At 41.1% G+C, this 14,690-nt stretch overlaps 1 protein-coding gene across 7 annotated transcripts in view; it reads left to right on the plus strand.

Annotated features, from left to right (window-relative positions):
• Positions 1-14,546, plus strand: part of LOC109033040 (low density lipoprotein receptor adapter protein 1) — a 71,512-nt gene extending 56,966 nt beyond the window's left edge. For 2 of the 7 annotated variants that reach the window (XM_072298844.1, XM_072298845.1), the window contains exons 2-3: positions 11,211-11,629; positions 12,971-14,546. In XM_072298844.1, coding sequence (XP_072154945.1) covers positions 11,211-11,629; positions 12,971-13,246 — 695 coding nt within the window. In that variant the 3' untranslated portion in view covers positions 13,247-14,546. Of the gene's footprint in view, positions 1-5,382; positions 5,917-11,210; positions 11,630-12,970 lie in introns of those variants that run through there. The other 5 variants (XM_072298848.1, XM_072298846.1, XM_072298847.1 and 2 more) reach the window with 5 other exon arrangements.
• Positions 14,547-14,690: the final 144 nt, after the last annotated feature.

A 14,690-nucleotide genomic window follows, 5' to 3' on the forward strand; every position in this document is an offset into this window, starting at 1 on the left:
AATATCGTTGAGCCTAATAAATACCCACGCAATGGGTTTAAAATTCATGCATTTGTTAAATTATAATTTGAATGATTCAACTTGGGTTACGGTTAAAATTGATTTTTCAATAGCGTAATTCTGGAATTTGGCCAGGGTATAATATCAGGCGGTGAGCAACCTGATTATGCGAATATGATTTGTTTTATTAATGGTATGTATCTTACCTTCAGGCGCGTCGTCATTTTCCGATTCTTCTTTCAAGATGATTGGGTCTTTTTGGCCCGTGTAAATAGAGGTGGGCCAACACTCCCCTCGGCCATGGGGTAGAGTGTTTTTCTTTGACTTACTGCCCGACGATTGGGCCGTGTCCACGCTCTCAAAGAAATTGTCAGGACCGGTTCCAATTATGTAGTTATATAGCAGCCCCTTCATTTTGTCTGCTAAAGAGGTAAATAAATTCACTTTCCAACGGGAATCCCCATTGGATACATAGAATATGTTCAGGATATCACCGTCATTCAATTTCAAGTGCTTCTTACCGGTGGTAAGAACTTTCTCCAATCCCTGTAACAGCAAATAAAAATTTTTAGAAACATTTTTGTTATCAAGCAGTAGTAATGATCATTTACCTTCTATATATTATAATATATGATTGATAGGAAATATAGAAAGGAGGCAAAACGCGTACACACCTGGATGTCTAATGCAGCGTTGTACCGGCTTTGATTCTTTTTATCACCGCAAAAGAAGAACATATTTCTGTAAATCATCAATTGCCCAACATCCATGGAGCGCAATGTTGGAGATATTTTCTGGAATTCGTTGCGAGGCATGATGGCGCGTATTTCACGCCTCATAGACAGAAGGCGCAAGGTCTTGGAGTTGAAAAATAAAATTTGGTGGAAGCCACTAGTGATTGGCACGTATAGGCAGTTCCTCGAAATTTGCGTTACGTATATATCTGCATAAAATGGAACGTTAGGATGATGTTCCTCACGGACTCTGTAACAATGAATCATATAAAAGAACATTTAATTGGAGACGATTTCGTTCGTATAAAGTCGTTAATTATACGATATAAGAAACGCAACCCTTAACCGAATTTCTTAACAATTCCATAATACGATTCCGGTTAAATTGCCTTTTTACACAGTTGAGGAGAAGGAATGACAGAACGGTTAACAAGCAACCAATACAATTTGCAAATGAGAAACAAGTATCAAGAGCCTTTTTTCTATTAGCGAACACAATATGTATTAATCCTTAAAGTATCTGCAAAAAAACAATAAGTATCTGCAAAACAACAAAAACTATCTGCTATACTAAAATAAGCATTTAATTAAACAACAAACAGTTTTTGCAAAACAACAAAAAGTTTCTGCAATAGTGTAAATGAGAGTACGGAACTTTGAAAATTGGTATAAGATTGATTTAGAAAAGTATATTTAAAGCTTTCAATTAAACGACATTTTTAACGTAGTATGAAAAGTTATTAGAGCAGCATAGAGGGAATGGACCCTTACAGAAAAGTATCATATGTAATGAGTAGGTTGCATCTCTATGCCAATCATGCGAAGTAGTTTTAATAATTCTAGGCACTATTTAGGTATCCATGTAAGATATGTCGTATTAATACTATTAACAAAGGCACCCAGGGAAAACCCTAATTGGCATCCAGGTACCATATTTTCTGAAACATGTATTGAATTTACTTTTTAATTAAGTATCAATGATTGAGGAGTACCCGCGCCGTATAATCGACGTAGACGTTTGGCAAGTAATTTCCGGTAGCAGTTTAATAGATTTTAATTCAAATGATTGTCAACAACAATAATATAATCCGGCATTGGCCATCATATCAATTGGCTGTCAGGGTTAAAATGTAAAAGAATGGTATGACGCGGGCTGTCAAAGGTATTGTTTCGTATCATAATGTGGTAAAAGCTTCCGTATTAATAGATCCTTCACCGATTATAAACTAAAATATTTGTTATATTGATTGCTTACCCGAGGAGGGAGATGTTGACTCTGGGGTGCCACACACGGGAGGGATGAGGCGCCCAAAAGTGAGGCTCTGCTGCGCGCGCACGTCGCATGTTTGGATTGTAATTTCGCGGCAGATTCGAACCCAAGGGGCGAATTCCATAATACATTCTTCTCAAATGCACAGTATTAAAGTAAAAAAAGTCCAGAGTTTTAATCACGATTACTTTAATTAAATTTAACCTCTCGTAAATCCATACGTAAAAAGGGTTTCCTTCTCCGTAAATTTTAACAGTTTTATAGTGAGTTTAGTGATTAAAATTTACAATTTTTAGGAGATTTTTTAAAGTTCTTAGTGATAGACTTTAATGTTAATTTTTGGTCACCTTTTTCTGTTTCCTCTTTAAAAAAATACATGAAAACAAAAAAGATACAGTTTTTAATCAATTCCTATTTCCTTTTTCCCCTCATGACAACGGTAGCTTTTATTCATTGGATTTATGTCTACTTTTTTAGAGTAAAATAATGTCTGCATTTTGAAGAATTGCATTATTTGTCAGGCTTATATCCTTCTTTTTGCGATTATATTGAAATGTGTTAAAGCAAACTCTGGGGGTTTGCTAATACTTTCGTTAAAATAATATGTTTTAGGCCAATCAGTGCTTTACAAACACTTAATTTATACTCAAAGGTCCAAAAATGAATCAGAAGCTACCGTGGAGGACAAAACAAACCGAGTCAAAGATTTTTCTAAGTAAAAAATTCAAAATGTAATAATTCATACAAATTACGAATTCAACAAATATTGCCATTAATATTTTAATCATCACTTAATCAGAATACTGCTTCTTGAGCACACTGATGGCCTAAGTCCAAAAACATGCATTTTGGATTCAAGACGTTAGTCATTTTCCAACATGTTTATTTTTTCTAAGGAGAAATGATCCCAGTTTTATTCTCTTTTAATTTCCGTTGATTTCTCTTCAAGACAGAAAGAATATCCTGTAAAAATTTCAGACAGTAACAATGGTGTTTTTCTGCAAAGATACCCAGGAGACACATACATTATTAAACTTAGTAATTGAGGTAGGTACCTATGTGTTTCTAAATGTAGGTACGCTATAGCAATAGACTTATGCCTATAATCATAATTATAGCGGGTGCAGGTACCTATTGCTTTTATCGAGGAAATATTGTTTGAGATTTTTGAAGCTTAAGGATTTAGAAAAGAGACGAGAAAGTGCTAAAATATAATTGAACGTATTTATGCTGAGAAGAATTATGCGAAAATAAATCGAATCAAGAGGATCTATGTGCATAGGGCTCACAAGCTACACTAATCTTTTTGCTTTCACTCATTTGCACATATTTCCTTGTAGCATAAATACGTCCAATTCTCTTTTCCAGACAGCTCACAAATGAATTTCCTCCAATCTTATTCTCTCAAATTAACAATTCGTGTAGCAGTAAGGATGAAAGGCTAACAGTAAAATGGAAAAGAAATTTCGTAGCAGGGTACCAAAATATCAGAGAGAGAGAGCAAAGCTGGCATCAGAGGAGCCCACTGCCCAGTCTTTCTCGAGAGGCTCCCCCCCCCCCCCACAAAAGAAAAATCCCACAGCATCATTGTTGCGGTTTTTCTTCTTTTTTTGAGGGAGCGACCTGGGAGCGTATCCTCCCCCTCCCTTCCACGAAAAGTTCTGCTAGCTTCATCCATGTGAAAGTCAAGAGCAAGCGAGTTAAAGTAAAGAATCTTCGCCAAGACATTCCCTTGTAGTAAGAACTTTAAAAAATCTCCTAAAAATTGTAAATTTTAATCACTAAACTCACTATAAAACTGTTAAAATTTACGGAGAAGGAAACCCTTTTTACGTATGGATTTACGAGAGGTTAAATTTAATTAAAGTAATCGTGATTAAAACTCTGGACTTTTTTTACTTTAATACTGTGCATTTGAGAAGAATGTATTATGGAATTCGCCCCTTGGGTTCGAATCTGCCGCGAAATTACAATCCAAACATGCGACGTGCGCGCGCAGCAGAGCCTCACTTTTGGGCGCCTCATCCCTCCCGTGTGTGGCACCCGTTGACTCTGTCCGTTGACGGGACGTCTTCAACACTTCCTGCAAAATAAAGAAAACAATTAGAACCATCATTACTTAAGATTATATTAATGGAAAGGACGATTAGAAATGTAAAAGGTACTCACCACTATCAGACACTTCATCGCTAGACATTTTGAAAACTAGAATTTTGAATTTAGAACTTTAATTTTAAATAATCTGATCATACACTTCTCGAATTTTGAGGTTATACATGTGTTTTGGAAATCACCTGTTATGGAATGAATTGCCACCCCCTCTACCGGTTTGTTTACAAATTAGGGCGGAAGTTTTGAGGTTATGACAAAGTGAACGTTGACTATCAGTTTCCTCGTGTTTAATGTGAGGGTTACTTTTTACTGTAATGATAGTGAAATTATTCTAAACTAGTAATTCATTTTGTTCCTACCGCCGGGGTAAATATTAATTTTATTTTCCAATTGTCGTTATTGAGAAAGAATCGCAGAATGACAGATTCAAGGCCATCGTTAGATGTGATTATCGACGGAATCACTCAATTGTGTCGACAGCAACAAATTAGCTTTGGAACAATGTTATTAGACATGAACTGTCTCGTTTTCGATTACGCCGTTACTTTTAGTAACTTCTCGGAAGTAAAACGGTTCATAGTGGAACAAAGCACTATGTATCCTCACAACAAGAGAAACTTAGTGGGACTCATTGTCGAATTGAACAAGTTGATTATTGCATCCGGGTAAGCAAGTAAATGTATATACTATTAATACTCCTATTTCAAATAAAATACATATATCAGGATGGAAATGAAAAACCGATTTCAGTTCGTTCCACCTCTGTACACGGGATATTCATATGTATATTTACAAATAAAAAATTATACAGGGTTATCCAAGGTCAATGACGACCCCTGTAACTTCTTGCTAAATTGAGATAGAAGTTTGAAACTTTGGGAATGTTCCTCGGTCTTAAGTAGCGATTTTTTGGTTCCCACAAAATTTAGGGGGCGGGGGCTAACTTTTTTTTCAAATGGCAACCCCCACTTTGTGAGATCTCATTCGAAAGATAATAAAAAAAGAAAATTTTTGGCGCAAACCGCTGGTTAAACTTTGGCCAAACAATTTGGAGAAAATTTGGCTCCTGCATAAGACTCAATGTAAAAAATAAACTTCAAGTTCAATTTCTGCAATATTTGCTCCAACAAAAACTTTGAATTTTTGGCGATAGATAGTAGAGCAGTGGTTGAGTTCAAAACCACTCATAACTCAATTTTTTCAAAAATAAGGGGTGGTTCCTTTTTGCTTAACTCAGTCCATTTATCGTTTGTATAATTATATTTTGACTCGGCGGTCAAGCTCTGAAGAACGAGCGTCGTGCCATCCAGTCCCCGGTCGCTGGGTGTCCTCCGGGACGCTCCTGGCGCAACGTGGAAGACCGGAGCTTCCGGAAGCGGGGGTCCCCCTGCGCGGCGTGACCGGCCAAGCGTAGCGATTGATAACCGTTGGTGCTTTTTTTCGGAGTCTGCACGGGGTCCGAGGGGGCCCTCCCGCAATCAGCATTCAGGAGCGTCGCTCGCATCCTCGCCCGTCCCGTCCCTTGCGTGCTTTCAATTGAGCCTCGCACCGGCGCGGCGCGGCGTCCATTCACCGATTCACCGCACCAGTACGTCGCGGGGATTCGCTCGGCGGTGTAACTTTCAGTGTGGAGCTCAAGTTGTGTCTTTCTTTTTTCGTTCACATTTGCTTTACCGCGAGATCAAGAGAGAAGTGCTCAGCCGAGGGTTTTCTGACTAGTCTCCCCTTTCTTCCGCCATGCGAGCGAGGAACTCTTGAGGCGGCACATCCGATCCAAATGCGGAGGGAGGCTTTGATAAGGTAACGGTGGATACGAAATAACACTCATTCAGTTCTCCTATGTGCACGGTTATCTATGCGTCAGTCGTACTAATGGCGGCGCACTTCTTAATAAGAGGGGCGTCAAGAACATCCGTTATTTGTGACCCTTTTTCCGGGGTCAACAATGCGTAGATAAATGCGTGTTTGGGTGGTTTAAGTTTAGGCATTAGCAAAAATTGACAAGAGTTATTCAAAAACTTAACTTTTCCTTCTTTTTGTTTGTTTGTTTGTTTGTTTGTTTGTTTGTTTGTTTGTTTGACAACTTCTTGTATCGGTGTAAGGCGGTACGTAATACACACTTTAGTGACATTAACACTACACGGAGAAAAAAACTTCGTGCGTGTGACCCGAAGTTTAGGTCATATGGATCTCTGAAGTTTTCGGATTGAGCATCTGAACACTTAAGGTCAAGCTGCTGAGGTTTGGATAACACATCTGAAACTTCAGTTCTTACATATGAATGAACTTCGGTTTTCACATCCGAACAACTTCGGTACTCACATCCGAAAAACTTCGGAATTCACATCTGAAGTACTTCAGGTGTAAGAACTGGAGTTTCTGATGTGTGATCCGAACCTCGGCAGCTAGACCTAAAGTGTTCAGACGCTCAATCCGAAAACTTCGGAGATCCATATGACCTAAACTTCGGGTCTAACGCACGAGATTTTTTTTCTCCGTGTAGGTAATACTTAGTTTTTAAATGTCATTGATCAAAATGACAGGAGGGGCTGGGCCCGGAGGAAATGAATCATTCGTTTTTTTGGGGAAACGGAAACTCCCTTCAGTTTAGAGAGTATGCGATCCGCAAATGTGCGCACCCCTTGTGCCCGCCAGCACCCCAGGCCCTTGAGCGCTAATCCGACCTTGGAGCTTACTCAGAAGCTCATGGGATGGATATGGAAAATGCTGTTGAACTATCTACCCAACGTTCCTCGTATTTCCATCTAGAGTGAATGATTCCATGATTGGCATTGCCGTTTTCCAATAAATCTTCTTGATTGAAGTGAGAATATTTGCAGTAACACTTGGGTGTTGAATTCGTGAGCGTCTCAGCGCTCATCGAGAGAAATGTAGTTCTGGCTTGAGGAAACATGCCTCTCATCCTCAACTTTCAATTCGAATTCGTCGGATCACAAAACTTTCTACCCTGCGACGCTTGCATTTCAAACGCAAAACTTTAATTACGTGCGTGAAATGGAAGAGTATCGGACTACTTTCAACGACACGAACAACCTTCAAAGAAACGTTTTGAGCTGACATCTGACATCGGGCCACAGTCCACTGGAAATACGTTTTCAGTGAGCCGCTATTGACTTGGGGCTGATATTACTTCAGGCCTAGAACATTCGTAATTTACACCAATAATATCCTATCCTTTCGAGTATGTTTCATGGAAGGTTCAATAAATGCTTTGAACGTGTATCTCGCCATTGTTCATTAAAATAACATTTTAATCAAAAACGCGTGAAAACCTTATTTTGAGTGGAGTAGAGTTGGCATATTCATCAAATATCTGTATTAAATTTCGGGCTCATTGCACTGTTTTATTAACAAATACTTTTCATCAACCACCATCATGCAAACTAGCGCCGTGACTATTAAGTGCAATAATATTTAAAGCCGTGCGTGATTTTCTTCACTTTCACTGGACCCAAGTGCTTTCGTCCTAAAATTTCGTAAGTTGGTATCAAGCAAGTGAACAACGGTGATCAATTTAGGATCAAATGACATTGAAACTTTCCGCGTCAGCGATAAAGAATTGTTGTTTTACTTGGAGACACCTGTTTTTCATTACCGTATATCCAGTGCGCGCATCAAGATTTTGCACCCGAAACTGCTTTCCAATACACTCTGCATTCATGAAAAGAACTTCTTTCTCTATAAATTGGCAACACCACCAGCAACTCAATCTGGCCACGTCCGCAGTAGACTCAGTGCAAATTGAAATTTTTTTTTCACTCGCGATCGCTTTTTATTCTTGTCTCGTGCCTGGGGGATGCTAACCCCGCTGCATGATAAATCTACCTCTCAACTTTGCCAACGGATATTTGCTTAATAGGTATTTGGCGTTTTACCTCTCCAGTTCTACTCACAGCCTAGTCCAATGTACGAGAACTAAACTCGACCAGCGATTTTCGCTCTTTCTAAAACTTTCTTTGCCCATTAATTTACACCCTCGCAGCGGAAGCGGAAGGATACGTAAGTTAATTTACGAACATCATTCGTGCACAATGGACCACTAGACAAGGTACGAATTTAAGCATTCTGATACATGTTTCTTAACCAAAATTTCACGCAGAACACGATTCGCGCAACTAAAATGACTGAAACCAACTCCTAACACAGATATCAACGTTTTTATTTCACATTGGTCACGAGGAATTTGAGCTGCCCGCTGACGAGAAACTCAAAGGTCTACGTAAGTCAAATCGCGCACTACAACGGTTTCAACAAGCTCCTCAATCGAGTAATGTTCAATTCCCACCATGTGTTGTTCAAACTGTAAGCAATTTGCTACAGCTGAGCCAAAGTGTCAAGATTGAGGTTGCCAGGTTTATATATCGTAAAGACTGTCATGATAACGTTTAGCGCGCGATGTGAATCACGTAGAGCATTGAGTTTTCATGAGCGGGTGGTTTGAATTCACGCATCAAGAATCATTAAAATCTTCGTAAGGAGTTCATTTCGGTAAATTTCGTTGTGTGCATCGTGTTTTACGTGAAATTTTGGTTAAGAAACATGTATCAGAATGCTGAAATTCGTACCTTATCTAGTGGTCCATTCTTGTGCGTATGCACGAATCTTCTAACCCTTTACGCGTATACTTAAATTTTGCCCGGATTGGACGAGTGTTCTAATCAGCTTCTGAAGTGATCTCTTGAATCGGGATCGGGAACAATTCTTATGCACAGATTTTAAGAGAAACCTTATGAAAAACCCAAACCCTGAAATTAACAAAGTTATATAAGATCGAGATAAGTAGCTGACATTTGTGAAGTCGCTCACTTAGGCACATCAGAGTAGGCAGACTTCAGACAAGTAACATATTCTGAAATCGATTCGTCAGATTTTTGTACAACTATCCTGAACTTTATGGCTTCACTATGTTTGTTTGTAGAAGCAATAAGATGATCGGTCAACTTTTTGGTTATGTTATCAAAAGAAAATGAACGTACGTTCGTGGGATAACAGATACTATTCAAGGTTGAGACCAGATCCGAGCTCATGTGAATGCGAAGGTAGCTTGCAAAGTTTTCATCGGGGATGTTGCTAAGTTGCAGCTTGAGTTTGAATCTATACGGCCCATATCTTGTGTCTCTGCAATATGTTTTCGCGATTTCAGTACGGCATAACGGCCAGTATTAAGTGTTAAGACATATTTCTGCGCGGGTTCAGTGCCGTATCACGGCCCTTATCAAGTGATCCTGCAATATTTTTGCGCGGTTTCGGTACAATGAAAAAAAAAAAGGTCATCTCCCGCCATTTCTACAAGTATAATCCGCAGAAGCCGTGCTATGCAGAGCAAAACACGTTAGCTTTTTAATTTTTTCACAGAGTCTAAATTGAACTGCTTTAGCTCTGGGCAGACGTTGTAATTCAACCGTGATGTAAGTACAGGGTCCCGGCTATCTCAAAGGCTTGACGGGGTAGCTATCACTCCGTGTAACTCTTCATAAGCCATCCTTAAGATCTAAAGCAACGACTGTCAGAGAGCAGAAAATGATGCATTAACTAGCGCACTTGAAGCACTTACCTGGCTTCGTTTTACTATTGAGGGTGTTTTAATCTGGTGTATTCTGTCTGGGCGTTAACAATCCACGAATCACAAAAAAACACGAAACACAAACAGCAAACAGTTCAACAACTGACAACAGGTGGCCATTATCGTTTATCGTATTATTATCAGCTGACCGGGTGTAAGTAATAAGTACGTACGGTGCCATATTGGAACACCGAACGCTCGGCTCACATGACAGAATTATTTTTTCAGTGTTCTGCAATACGGCTCAGTTTTGCGCCGTCCAAGTGCTATACTGCCGTGCCGAGGAAAAACGCCGTATGAGCTTTCAGGCGTTCTCAAATATCCTCCGGCAAATCACTGATTTTCAGGAAAATTTTTGAATATTTTTCCGCCAATTTCTCAGATAATTTTGTTCTTAATTTAAAGTGTCTGAAAATTTCCAGACAAAATATTCATAAGTCTCCTCAAAATGAACATTCTATCCGCGGAAATTTGACAACTCTCGAATGTTCATACGGCGTTCTTCCTTAGCACGGCAGTACATCACTGCTAATTTCAAGTTTTTCCGCAATATTTTCTGGCGGTCTCCGCACTGTTTCCCGCCCGATACGAAGTGGATTGCATTTTGCAAAAAGGAACCACTAGCATTGCAATGATGCTAAGACCGTGCAACTTCATCTTTTGCAATCAAATCGTGGAAATCGTGAAAAACTAGGAAATCTAGACGGTAATTTTTGTCTTAAATTTACAGTTTTTAGCGAGTCAAATAGAAACTATTACCGGGTACTCGGGTTTTTCCTCCAAGACAAAAGAAGTTCCTACTTCCCTTGTCTCGACCGAGGCCAATATAACGTACTCATCTATCCAACTTTTCAATGCTCTCCCTTTAGACATTAAGAACTCCCTCCGATCCTATGACGTTCACGCTTTTCTAAGGCAAATAAAAAGGCTAATGCTGCAGAAAGCCTATTATGACATTAGTGAATTTCTCAGTACCTAGACATTTGAGTAAGTAATGTGAATATACATTGTTTATTAGTTTGTTATACTGTGTAATTGACCTGTACAATGGCTCTACCGGGAGCTTACATTTCTGTACCAAAGATCAAATAAATAAATAAGTTGCACAATCTTAGCAACATTGCAATGCTAGTGGTTCCTAGAGTCCCTTTATACTGAGAGTCAAGACAACACCCCTCATGGAGTCACAAACCCGAATAAAGATTACACAAATTGAACGTTTTTCGTAATCTTTGATCGGCTCATTCTTAAATGCCTTTCTCCGTTCCTTCTCTCATTCCGTTTGTTCCTTGTCGAACCCAAAATTCCTCGGTCCATTGCAGATTATAATCTTTGCAATCGGTGAAAATGTAATCTTTATTCCCGTCTGTGACACTGTGAAGGCCTAAAATCCGGTTAACCAATCAGAAATGGATTCGCATTGTCTTGACTCTCAGTATAAAGGAGTCTAGTGGTTCCTCTTTGCCGAATGCAATCCAAGCGTGCCTGCAATATATCTGTGCGGTTTCAGCAGTACATTACGGCCGACCGGGACGCGGCGACGAGTTGAGGACCGGAGCGAGAGCGGAGAAGCGAGGCCGCAGAACCGTGTTGGCGTGGCGCTCTATGAGACTGCTCCTTCGGCGGAGCGTGGTGGAAGACGCGGATGAAGCGAGGATGTCCGGCGGGAGCGCGCTCATCAAGGAGGACCTGCCGGGCTCGTTCCTGGTCAAGTACCTGGGGACGCGGGAGTCGCGGGGTCTCTGGGGGATCAAGCACACCCGGAAGCCGGTCGACGCCATGGTGGCCGCCGCCAAGGAGCCCGGCGTCGCCCTCCCCATGCTCACGCTCACCGTCCAGAAGGAGGGCATCCGCATCCAGGACGCCGCCGCCCCCGCCCAAGGCCCCCACCAGTTCTACCCCATCGAGACCATCTCATACGGAGTTCAGGTATGTACGTATGGTTGGCTAGTAGATACGTTTATTTGGTGCTTTTCACAAGTTAGCCATTAACACCTTAGAGGAGAGATCAAAGTAGCATGGTACAGAGCTTAAGAATTTAAAAGGTAGGGGTCACAAAAGGATAGTACACATACATAAAGTCGCTTTTATAGCGCCGCCTTGCGCTCTGCGACGCCCAATCGCCATTGCCCCCTATCCTCCCAGAGATCATCAGGCAATTGGCACCTTCTGATCTCCTCCTCCACCCTTGTCGCCAACCTTTCACAGGACGTCCACGCCGTCGCCTTCCGGGAGGAACCCAGAGGCTGGTTGGTTAGTAGATACGTTTATTTGGTGCTTTTCACAATTTAGCCATTAACACCTCGGAGGAGAGATCAAAATAGCATGGTACAGAGCTTAAAAATTTAAAAGGAAGGGGTCACCAAAAGATAGTTCAAAATCAAAGGTTGGGACAGGGAAAGAATACATTAAATTTGGAGATTAATTCGTTTGAAAAAGAGAGGGATTTCACGAAAATACTTTGAAAGGATAGTTTGGAGATCAGAAATTGGAGGCACAATCTTGGATCTTAATTGTTGATATGTAGGGCAAGTAATTAAAACACGTTTAACTGAGAGAGGGACATTACAAGAGATGCAGGTTGGGGGTTGGACTTTCCTTGGTATGTATGTAGGTATGCGATACCCCATCGAGACCATATCATACGGTGTTCAGGTATGTATGCGATACCCCATCGAGACCATCTCATACGGAGTTCAGGTATGTACGTATGGTTGGTTAGTAGATACGTTTATTTGGTGCTTTTCACAATTTAGCCATTAACACCTCGGAGGAGAGATCAAAATATGGTACAGAATTTAAAAATTTAAAAAGTAAGGGCCACAATGTCGTCACCTTCCAGGCAAAGTATCACAAGCGCCATGCGACGTTTAAAAATTTCCGCCGCCATTTTATTTTTTTACTGAGAAATTGTTGGTTGAATCTGTTCGGAAATTTCACTATATTTTATTGGCAGCACAAAGAAAATTCAGTGAAATTTTCGGACAGCTTCGTTGAACAATTTCTCTGTAAAAAAATAAAATGGCGGCGGAAATTTTCAAACGTCGCATGGCGCTTGTGATACTTTGCCTGGAAGGTGACGATGTATGTATGCATGCATGCGATGGAAACTCTGCCGGGTGAAATGTTTCCCTCCGGAGCAACGCTCAAAGGCGATCAGCCAACTGAAGCTCGAGTTTCTCCCACAATTCGTCGTAGGCAGGCACTCTGCCTCTGCCCATCCTACCCTTGACGTTCGATCTACAGCGAGCCGTGTATCTCTGTCGGCAGGATCTGGTCTACACGCGAGTGTTCGCGATGATCATCGTGAAGGACGTGCTGAGCCACCGCGCCCGCGACGCCGGGCACCCGTTCGTCTGCCACGCCTTCGTCTGCGAGAGCCGGCAGGTGGCGCGGAAGCTGACCTACACCCTGGCCACCGCCTTCCAGCTCTACAGCCGCCGGATCCGGGTCGGCGCCGGCGGCAGCGTCACCAAGTTCGCCATCGACCTCCGCTCGCCGCAGGAGATGGAGTCCGACCTCCGCATGCAGGACTCCGAGGCTTGACCGCCGTCGCGGATCCAGAGCTCGGTGCTTTCGCATCGGAATGGGGCAAAGCCGGCATTGTGTCCACTGAGAAAAAACTATGGCTTATAAACCTATTAGAGGTAAATATGGAACACCACTAATAGTAGTACCTCTACATATAATAATAGCACATATACCTTAGTTATGGTCTCTGTACCTTAATTACGTACAGAGACCTTAGTATGGTTCACAGACCGAGAATCATTAGTTTATTTACGACTATTATAGGTGTTCCATATTTACCTCTAATAGGTTTATAAACCATAGCTTTTTCTCAGTGTCCGGCTCCGGGCCGATGATCGAAACTCAACCGAGGGCGCGACAAGCCAGGAGGCTCATTGTTGAAACTGATGGACGAAGAAGACCAAAGGAATATGGAAGGATCCTATTGGTGGAAGCGGGTGGTTGCAATCACTGAAAAAAAAACACATTGGATCCAGAGTCCAGACTCTTGAAAACATTGACAAGAAGAAATACTCTTGATTCGATCGGATTTTTGCTTGAATCAAAACGAAATCCGCTTAAATTAAGAGGCTTGGTTCCTGATTTAAGCTAGACTCTGATTGAATCAAGAGTACTTTTTCTTGTCGATGTCTTTATCTAGATCCAATGTGTTTTTTTTTTCCAGTGATGGACATAGGAGGTAGATAATACGGGATATAACGGCAACCTACGAGAGACCCCATAGTTTGTCCATCATTTACTCTCTTAGTCTATCAGAACCACTCATTTCAACCTATAGGATCGCTCAGCACTCCCTAAGTCTTCCTTGTCTATCGCTTTGTCTATAAAGTTCAAAGATCAGCATGTAGGGCAGTGGGCCGATTTTTGAAAGTCTAAAGCAGCCTTATAAGACATCGGATTGTGATGCATTCTGCAATTTGTGTATGCATAGTTAAGGTAGGGTTACGTCCTGTCGTGTCGGGCCGACATAGTTTCGATAATTAGTTCAAATCAATAGTTCAGATTCAATTCAAACACACGTTTAAAATACAGTTACAATACAGTTAATACAGTATTCAAAATACAGTTTTAATGCACCAACTACGCCACAGCGATCGACGTCACTGCGGCAAGAATTGGGAGACGCAATGCCGCCTTTGCCTCAATGTATTCTGGCCGCATTTCAAGTTACTTAGCGTGTTTTTCCGAGGAAGAACCATTCTTGTATTCCTAAATCAAGCGTTTTTCGCATGAAATTTGTCTGAAATTGAATTAAATTGTCAAATAACCACGTTCATCTACGATGAAATTCTGAATAAATCACCTAATAACTCAACTTGCTCATCACCACCTGTGATCTACCCTTATTTCATCTTCACCATCACGACACATCGCTTAAGCAAACCGAGGATACCTTAGCTCGTTGAAAGGATTCCAATGGTTCGCCTCGCTATAGCCATGAGCTAAGCTTTCCTCGGGT

The sequence above is a fragment of the Bemisia tabaci genome, chromosome 3 (genome assembly GCF_918797505.1).
Source record: "Bemisia tabaci chromosome 3, PGI_BMITA_v3".
Classification (NCBI taxonomy): domain Eukaryota; kingdom Metazoa; phylum Arthropoda; class Insecta; order Hemiptera; family Aleyrodidae; genus Bemisia; species Bemisia tabaci.